General features: G+C 38.7%; 1 protein-coding gene across 1 annotated transcript; it reads left to right on the top strand.

The window, feature by feature from the left end:
- Positions 1-268: 268 nt before the first annotated feature.
- On the top strand, positions 269-8,428 carry LOC139324430 (vomeronasal type-2 receptor 26-like). Its single transcript, XM_070954142.1, has 4 exons — positions 269-826; positions 1,969-2,193; positions 3,873-3,999; positions 7,533-8,428. The coding sequence occupies exons 1-4, from the start codon at positions 269-271 to the stop codon at positions 8,426-8,428; spliced, it is 1,806 nt and encodes a 601-aa protein (XP_070810243.1).
- The last annotated feature ends 1,456 nt before the right edge of the window (positions 8,429-9,884 follow it).

Raw genomic sequence — 9,884 nt, 5'->3', positions numbered from 1 at the left:
CACCCAGGCTGTTTTCTTGCATCAGACATTTCCAAATGAAGATCTTCAAATTAAGGGGATGATCCAACTGTTGCTCTATTTCCAGTGGATATGGATTGGGCTGATTGTCCAAAGTACCGATAAACGAGATGGGTTTCTACAGAATAGGATTGCTCTATTTTCTCAGGAAGGTATATGCTTTGACTTTGTGGAAGAGTTACCAAAAGGAGCCGTTTCCAATGAAGTTGTAGGTACACTTACACACTATATAAAGGTTTACAATGTTATCATGAGGAGCAGGGCCAACGTTGTCATCATCTATTGTGAAAACCAGGAAACAGCTGTATTCAGAATGTTGCCCTATATTTCAGAATTTAAATACAGTGAAGTGAAGAGGAAAGACAAAATTTGGATAATGCCAGCCCAGATGGAGTTCTCATCACTCCATTTTCAAAGATTCCAGACAATGGATTTCATCCATGGTTCTCTGTCTTTTCAAGTTTCCTCAAAGGATCTCTTAGAATTCAAGAGATTTCTTCAGATGAGAAAAGTTACTCTTGCCGAGGAAGACAGTTGGATCAGGATATTTTGGGAAAGTGCATTTCAATGTTCTTTCTCCAATGCCATGTTAGAGGAGGATGCTGTGAACGAATGCACGGGTGAGGAGCAGCTGGAGACCCTTCCTCAATCCGTATTTGACACCAGGATGACTGGACAGAGTTACAGTGTCTATAATGCTGTCCATGCTGTGGCACATGCTTTGCAAACCTTGCTTTCATCCCAGCACAAATGGATGTCAACTAGAAAAAGTTCCAAAGTGGGAATTTTGAATAAGAATGTGTGGCAGGTAAGAGGGGAATGAATTCCCTTTCCATATTAAGCAGGAACCACTAGAACATCAGATAGAACATTTTGATGCAATTTTGACTATTATTTTCAACATGACCCTATTGTTATGAGAGGTCTACAAAGAAGGAGAAAGGAAGAGGTGGTCAGTGGGAAGAAAGCAAAAGAGGACATTGAGCAGAAATCGCATATGGAATGCAATAAGAGTGGGAATTGGAAACTCAGAATGAATAATAATGAATAACATTTGGCAACTCAAAATGAATAATGATGTAACCTGTTATAGTGGTTGCAAACCACCTTGTCTTGATCTTTGAATATACAGTAGTGGCCAAAATTGTGGAAACCTTTTGGGAAAAGTGTATTTTCTAAAACTAGCTAATAACACCACTTTTTTTAGTACTACCATAAAATTATATATCAATGGAAAGATAATTTAATCAAAAATGTAATGCAATAACTTTTATGAAGGATTTGCTATTAGAATAGCAGTCACAGAAGAAAGAAGAAAAGTGAAACACGTAGAAAAAACAAGATATACAAAAATTATCACCATAGGAAAAAACGAGATGTAGAAAAATTATCATGCCAGTTAATATTTAGTTTAGCATGAATTACGGCCTTACAATGTCTTCCCATGGAATGAACCAAATCTTTTAGTTCTGCAGTTGTTATAAGATGAAACCAAGATTGAATGATTGCTTCTATTAACTGGGTTTTATTGCTGGGTCGCTTCTGACTAACAAGTTTCTTTAGTCGGCTCCAAAGATCTTCAATTGGGTTAAGGTCTGGGCTATTCCCAGGCCATTCCAGCAGTGGAATAGGGTTATCTCGAAACTCCAAAAAGAAAGTGGCGTTATTAGTCATCAAACCTCAAAAATACACTTTTCCCAAAAGGTTTCCACAATTTTGGCCACTACTGTATAGCATGATTTAAAACACACTGGAAGGATTCCCCAATATTAATTTCCCATCCCTCTCCTCTCCTCTCCTCTCCTCTCCTCTCCTCTCCTCTCCTCTCCTCTCCCTTCCTTTTATTAACATTAATATCCCTTCCAATTTTGAAGAAACATTTAGCTACCATTAATCTGCATTTTATTAACTTTGTATATTTTTACCATTTTTAAATTTAATATTCTTTAGCTTCATAAGCACCTGAGAACTGTTTCGTTTAACAATAGTGCTGGAGAAAAGATTTTCTTTGATCAAAATGGGAAAATAGCAACTGGTTTTGATGTAATCAACTGGGTCACTTTCCTCAACCAATCCTTCCATCGAGTGAAAGTTGGGAAAGTAGATCCATTTGCTCCCCCAAACAAGCTATTGTCCATTTCTGCAGAGATTACCTGGCCCACCATGTTTAAGAAGGTAGGCTCTGCACTTACCTCAGAATATGTGAAATGGTTATCTCCTTATTCATATTACACTTCAGTTTTCAGACAATTTTCTTCTAATCATTGTGCATGTGATCTTATTAAAAAGCAGAGACATCACCCTGCCAACAAAAGTGTGTATAGTCAAGGCTATAGTTTTCCCAGTTGCAATGTATGGCTTTGAAAGCTGGACCATAAGAAAGGCTGAGCGCCAAAGAATTGAGGCCTTTGAACTATGGTGCTGGAGAAGACTCCTGCGAGTCCCTTGGACTGCAAGGCGATTAAATTGGTCAGTCCTAGAGGAGATCAACCCTGACTGCTCTTTAGAAGACCAGATCATGAAGATGAAACTCAAATACTTTGCCCACCTAATGAGAAGGAAGGACTCCCTGAGAAGAGCCTAATGCTGGGAACGATTGAGGGCAAAAGAAGAAGGGATGGCAGAGAATGAGGTGGCTGGATGGAGTCACTGAAGCAGTAGATGTGATCTTAAATGGACTCCAGAGGATGGTAGATGACAGGAAGGCCTGCAGGAATGTTGTCCATGGGGTTGTGATGGGTTGGACACAACTTCACAACTAACAACAACAACAACAACAAGTTATGGAATATATCCTACTGTCCAAATGAACAAGGAGTAAAGGAACTTGAAAAAAGTACTCAAAATGCTTTCATTTTCATTGCATGAAAATTAGGGGGGGGGGGGCGGAGACAGCCAAACTGGCATACTTAGAAACTATATGTTCCATGCTATTGATCAAGAACCATACTATCGATCAAGAAATCCAATGAAATTCCCTATTCAAGAGATTTATGGTATGTTTTGATACTAAAATTAAGAAAATTGCACAGATATTTTGAAAGGCCCTATATATCTCCATAATAGGATGATTAATTCAGAAACAAACCATTCAATAAATTCAGACTGGTCACAACAGGGAATGTTGCATTTCCTATTAAATGAGAAGGCAGAAGGCAGAAGGTAGAAGGCAGAAGGCAGAAGTTAGAAGGCAGAAGGTTCCTTCTAACCCTAAATCCTGGGTTAGAAGGAACCCAGATTTCGTGCTGTCCAAAATCTAGACAGAAACCATCAGAACCGAAGATGATACAAGCATATGTAGTTACTGTGGTGCAATTTCTTTTTGGCATATCATTCTTTTAGTTTTGTTTTGGTCTGCGACTGTAGATCCTTAACAAATATTACATAAATACAGGAACCTGTATCCACATCACATGGTATGTTTTCAAGTATTTGTAGAATAAGGAATGTAGTGAAAATCATAATATTGCTCTCCTTTTATGACCTTGTAATCCCTTAATTCAGGATAAAGTTGGGGTGATTGGAGAAAGCTGAGCATTTACTGGCCAGATGCCTTCCTGATGCCACACAGTGAAATGGAGTGAAGACCATAATAACTGTTCTTACAAGTGTTTATGATTCCAATTTTAAGAATGATGTCATTCTAATATTAAGAATATTAAATAGAAAATTTATTTTCTGAGGAACCTCTACAATTTACATCACAGAAATGTGCCAAATGAATAATAAATTCATGCCATAGCCAAACAGAAAAATATATATAGGAAAAGTTGTGGAATCCGTGCATCTGAAATACAAGAATTTCTGAATATTAAGGAATAATTTCTGAATATTCCATTATTAATTTTCAACAGGTGCAACCCGTTTCTGCATGCAATGATCACTGTGTTTCAGGTTACAGTAAGGTGAAAATAGAAGGGAAGCCATTTTGCTGCTATGATTGCCTCCGGTGTCCAGAAGGGAAGATCTCAAATAAGGCAGGTAAGAAATATCATGAAAGGAAAATTCTAATAAATTTTCCAGAAATCAAATTACAGGTTTAACAAGTTCACAATAATTTCAGATAGATAGGGACTACTATTTGAAAGCAAAAAGCTTTGGAGTGCAAGAATTCTTTTCATCTAATATTATCTTCTCCTTTCCTCAGGAGCATGCTTGATCATGGCTTTATCAGAATACAGCACTGAATATTCATAAACTCTCACACAGGATTTTTTCTTCATAAGGTTATCCTAGGTTGTAAATGAAGCATTATTCTATAAGGGCTGAATATGGGGAATGGAAAGGATTATCTGGAAAAGATAATCGAACAATGAATCATCAAACACCTAGAAGCAAACAAAGTAATAACCAAAAGTCAACATGGGTTTGTCAAAAACAGATCATGCCACACTAATCTTATTGTATTCTTTGACAAAGTGACAAAATTAGTGGACCAGAAAAATACTGTCAATAAAATTTACTTGGACTTCAGTAAAGCATTTGATAAAGTAGACCATAACCTACTACTAGATAGATTCGTAACTAGCTGATCAACCACACTTAACATGTAGTCCTCAATGGAACTGCATCTACTGGAGGGAAGTATGCAGTGGAGTACCCCAAGGCTCTGTTTTAGGCCCAGTACTCTTCAACATCTTCATCAATGACTTGGACGAGGGGATAGATGGGGAACTCATCAAATTTGCAGATGACACCAAGCTGGCAGGAATAGCCAACACTCCAGAAGATAGGCTCAAGATCTTGACAGACTTGAACATTGGGCACTATCTAACAGTGAAAAAAGTAAGGTTCTACATTTAGGCAAGAAAAACAAAATGCACAGGTACTGTATATGTGGTACTTTGCTCAATAGTAGTAACTGTGAGAGGGATCTTGGAATCCTAGTGGACAACCATTTAGATATGAGCCAGCAGTGTGCAGCAGCTGCTAAAAAAAGCCAACACAGTTCTGGGCTAAAATAAACAGAGGGATAGAATCAAGATCATGTTAATACCACTTTATAATGCCTTGGTAAGGCCACACTTGGAATACTGCATTCAGTTTTGGTCACCATGATGTAAAAAAGATGTTGAGACTCTAGAAAGAATGCAGAGAAGAGCAACAAATATGATTAGGGGACTGGAGGCTAAAACATATGAAGAATGGTTGCAGGAATTGGGTATGTCCAGTTTAATGAAAAGAAGGACTAAGGGAGACATGAAAGAAGCGTTCCAATATCTCAGGAGCTGCCACAAAGAAGAGGGAGTCAGACTATTCTCCAAAGCACCTGAGGGTAGAACAAGAAGCAATGGGTGGAAACTAATCAAGGAGAGAAGCAACTTAGAACTAAGGAGAAAATTCCTGACAGTTAGAGCAATTAATAAGTGGAATAGCTTGCCTGCAGAAGTTGTGAATGCTCCAACACTGGAAATTTTTAAGAAGAGATTGGATAATCATTTTTTTTTATTTTAAATTTATATACCGCCCTTCTCCCTGAGGACTCAGGGTGGTGTACAGCCAGAATTAAAAAACATGGAATACAAATATTAAAAACAATTAAAATATATATAAATTTGGCCCAAAATTAAAAATACAAACCAATTAAAACATTTAAAATTTCTTCTTAAGCCAGCCTGGCTTGCTGGAAAAAGTGGGTTTTAAGGGCACGGCGGAAGACACTGAGGTCTTGGATTCTCCTTATCTCTGGGGGCAACTGATTCCAGAGGGTAGGTGCCCCCACAGAAAAAGCCCTCCCCCTGGGGGTCACCAGCCTGCATTGATTGGCTGATGGCACCCTGAGGAGGCCCTCTCTGTGGGAGCACACGGGACGATGGGAGGTCGTTGGTAGCAGCAGGCGGTCTCGAAGATAGCTAGGCCCGATGCCATGGAGCGCTTTAAAGGTGATAACCAGCACCTTGAAGCGCACCTGGAAGACCACTGGGAGCCAGTGCAGCTCGCACAGGAGCGGTGTTACATGGGAGCGCCATGCTGCTCCCATCACTACCCGCGCTGCTGCATTCTGGACCAGTTGGAGCCTCTGGGTGCTCTTCAAGGGGAGCCCCATGTAGAGAGCATTGCAGTAGTCAAGGCGAGAGGTGACGAGGGCATGAGTGACTGTGCACAGGGAATCCCGATCAAGAAAGGGCCGCAACTGGCAAATCAGGCGAACCTGACAAAAGGTCCCCCTGGTTACAGCTGTCAGATGTTCCTCCAAGGACAGCTGCCTATCCAGGAGGACTCCCAGATTGCGAGCCCCTTCTGTGGGGGCCAAAGACTCTCCCCCAATAGTCAGTGATGGAGTCAACTGACTATATCGGGATGCCGGGAGCCACAGCCACTCAGTCTTGGAAGGGTTGAGCTTGAGCCTGTTCCTCCCCATCCATTTGTCTGAAGTGGTGTAGGGTTTCCTGCCTGGGCAGGGGGTTAGACTAGAAGACCTCCAAGGTCCCTTCCAACACTGTTATTCTATTTTATTCTAAAGCAACAACTCCTTACATAGATGGCTAATGGGGAAAAAAATATCAACAAATCTAGCATTAACAAATCTTCCTCCTACTCTTCTTATCAAATAAAATATTTGTCAGGGTTCCGATGGATGCCCTAATTAAATCATGAGCCTCGAGCCAAGCTCCAAAAGAAATCCAATTATTTATTGGGAGCTTCATGTTGGCATGTTCCAAGTGAAGCCAACTCTGACCCCACATAATTTACAGCCCATACTTGACCATGTTTCTCCTCTCCCTTCAGGGTGTGAAGTCACATTCATCAATGGAACAATTTGGTAGGTTGTAGAGATCACTCCCCTCCAGCTGCTGTAGGTAACCCTGGGAGACAGCCTAGAGAGAGAGATGTCTGGAATGTGCTTTTGTTTTTGGCTGCTGTGCTGCTTCGCCATTTTCCCATTCCCCTTCCCTATGGCAACTTGAGAGTAGACCAGGGATGTTTTACGAGTTGACAGTATTGGCAAGCTGCAAAGGAGTTTTGAAAGAATAAAATATAGTATAATTTCTTAATTATGAAAAATGAGTTGCCTTAAATCATATCCTAATTTCATCCTTTTTCATTTGAATGAAGACTTTTTATACTTAAGTAAATGAACAGCATCAATATAAAAGATTTTCTCAAGTTAAGGCACCTTTAGTAGAAAGGCTAAATGAAAAGCATTTAGACTTTACTATGAAAGTTAGCTTCCTTTTGTCATTTATTGTGGTGGAATATCTATGAAGGGGGAGATGGTATGAAGTAGCAATTTCCCAGGAATATAGGAGCACCTTCTATGGAAGGTGGGGGAATGAGAAAAAATAAATCACAACCATGAGCTGGATCAAAGAAATAGGAAGTTTTAGGATAGCCATTCCCTAGAATATTCAGGACTTATCCATTACGGTTAGAGTAATATAGATTTAGTCTGGCAAGATTCTGTCTATATATGAGCAAATAAAGAACTGAAATTTGGCTGTTCTGTGTTATTCTTGGGCTGGGTCTGACATTTATAAACTTTTTAAATATGACTGAAATTATTTCTTTTTCAGATGCAGATGACTGTTTCTGGTGTTCAGTGGATCAATACCCAAATAAAGCTCAAAATACTTGTATTCCAAAACAGATCATATTTTTGTCATATGAAGAAATCTTGGGAATCGCCTTGACCAGTGTTGCTGTCTTTTTTTCTTTCTTCTCAGCCATAGTACTGGGGATCTTCATTAAACAGCGGGACACTCCCATTGTCAAAGCCAACAACAGGAACCTCACCTACATTCTTCTCATTGCTCTCCTCCTCTCCTTCCTTTGCACTTTGCTCTTCATTGGGCAACCAGATCAGGTGAAATGTCTCTTGCGGCAAACTGTTTTTGGCATCGTCTTCTCTGTAGCTCTTTCTTGTATATTGGGGAAAACAACCATTGTTGTTGTTGCTTTCATGGCCACCAAGCCAGGCTCCAAAATGAGGAAATGGGTGGGAAAAAGGTTGGCTTACACTATTGTCTTGTCTTGCTCCCTGGTACAAGTCACCATTTGCAGTGTGTGGCTGGCAATTTCTCCTCCATTCCCAGATTCAGACACAAATTCTGTATCTGAAGAAATTGTTCTGGAATGTAATGAAGGTTCATCGATAATGTTTTATACTGTCCTTGGTTTTATGGGTTTCTTGACTCTTATCAGTTTTACAGTGGCTTTCCTTGCTAGGAAGCTGCCTGATAGTTTCAATGAAGCCAAATTTATCACTTTTAGCATGTTGGTGTTTTGTAGTGTCTGGATATCATTTGTTCCCACCTATTTGAGTACCAAGGGGAAATATATGGTGGCTGTGGAGATCTTCTCCATTTTGGCTTCTGCAGCTGGATTACTGGTTTGCATTTTTGCCCCTAAATGCTACATTATTGTTCTGAGGCCTGATTTGAACAGAAAGGAGCAGCTGATAAAGAAGTAAAACTGACTCTTTTAGTCCACTGCACTATAATGTCTCCACATTATGACAGAAACTTAATTTGTCTCATTAAGAGTCACTCACTAATAACTCACATAGATCATAGAAAAACTTTTGGTAAAAGGTAAACATCTAAAATGGAATGGAATGAGAAGAGGTTACATATTTGACTATTTATAAGGATAGCTTTAAGGATTGTGTTTAAACAGAGACTGAATACAATCAATTCAATGTAAGAATACAAAGAAATGCAACTAATAAACAGGAAAGTTCCAAAAAGCGTGTTTATGTACATATATTTATACACATATATCTGTGCACACATAAAATGTATGTCTTTCTGTGAAAGTATACACACACACACACATGCAAATAAAATGATAGCTCAAATGTAGAAAAGTGTTTATTAGTAGTATATGTTGGCCAATCTGTACTGAATTAATAAAAACCCTTTCCAACTCTACTTCAATACTTTTTTTTCTGTTATTTTTGTTTGTTATTATTTCTTCTTAATTAGTTGCTTTTTAATCCTGTGCTTATCAAAACTGTGAGACGGGCTCCTATAAATAAAATAAATAATGAATATATGAATAATGAATAGTGAAATAAATTATAAATAATGAAAAATAAATAAATAACTGAATTGTCTGGTTATTTTTGGAAGCATGGAAACATACCCTCAGAATTTCATCCCCAAATTTCTAATATATATCACATTTAATCTTCATTATGGATAGTATGCATTCCATTTCAGTAACTTTTACTGATGTGTAATGTTTTTGTTACGCAGAAGAAAGTAACAGAATGGGAAATAAAATAAAATAAATAAATAAATAAAATAAAATCAAAATTAGCCATTCTTCCCTCTTGACTTCCAAAATCATTGAGTTTTTCCACAATCATTGAGCTTTTCCAAATAATAATATGTTTCTAACTCTTTATCACATCTCCAAGGGATATTGATGTAATTGGCATTCAATTTGCCAATCATACCTGGGATAATCTAGTAATAGATACCACTGTTATCTACTTTTGAAATGTTACAGTAAAACTCATTCATTGATAATCCCCTTGCTGCATATCAATTATCACAGGGGTGGGTTCTAATTTTTTTTACTACTGGTTCTGTGGGCATGGCTTATTTTGTGGGTGTGGCTTGATGGTCATGTGACAATTCTTTAGGATTTAGCAGAGGTACTGGTCTACCAGGCTTTTAACTGCTTGCAGAGCTGTACCGGTCTACTCATTCATTTTTGGAGGCACTGGTCTACCCATTTATTTTTGCAGGCACCAGTCTACTCATTTATTTTTGCAGGCACCAGTCTACCCATTTATTTTTGCAGGCACCGATCTACCCATTTATTTTTGCAGGCATCGGTCTACTCATTTGTTTTCTTTTAACACTGATCACCTGTAGGGCGGCCCTTTGAAGCCCCGCGGCAAGAGTTTAAACAGTTTT

This window comes from Pituophis catenifer, unplaced genomic scaffold (genome assembly GCF_029215685.1).
Source record: "Pituophis catenifer annectens isolate HBS135680 unplaced genomic scaffold, rPitCat1.0.hap2 SCAF_15, whole genome shotgun sequence".
NCBI lineage: Eukaryota > Metazoa > Chordata > Lepidosauria > Squamata > Colubridae > Pituophis > Pituophis catenifer.
The sequence above is the reverse complement of the archived record's forward strand: the minus strand, read 5'-3'. Positions and strand labels throughout refer to the sequence as shown.

What these genes read in the sequence shown, in the direction of transcription:
- LOC139324430 (XM_070954142.1), top strand. Translation starts at nt 269, where the DNA reads ATGAGGAGCAGGGCCAACGTTGTCATCATCTATTGTGAAAACCAGGAA. An exon ending in TGAATAAGAATGTGTGGCAG is followed by an intron (nt 827 to 1,968) that starts GTAAGAGGGGAA and finishes AATATTCTTTAG; the next exon opens with CTTCATAAGCACCTGAGAAC. An exon ending in GAAGATCTCAAATAAGGCAG is followed by an intron (nt 4,000 to 7,532) that starts GTAAGAAATATC and finishes TTTCTTTTTCAG; the next exon opens with ATGCAGATGACTGTTTCTGG.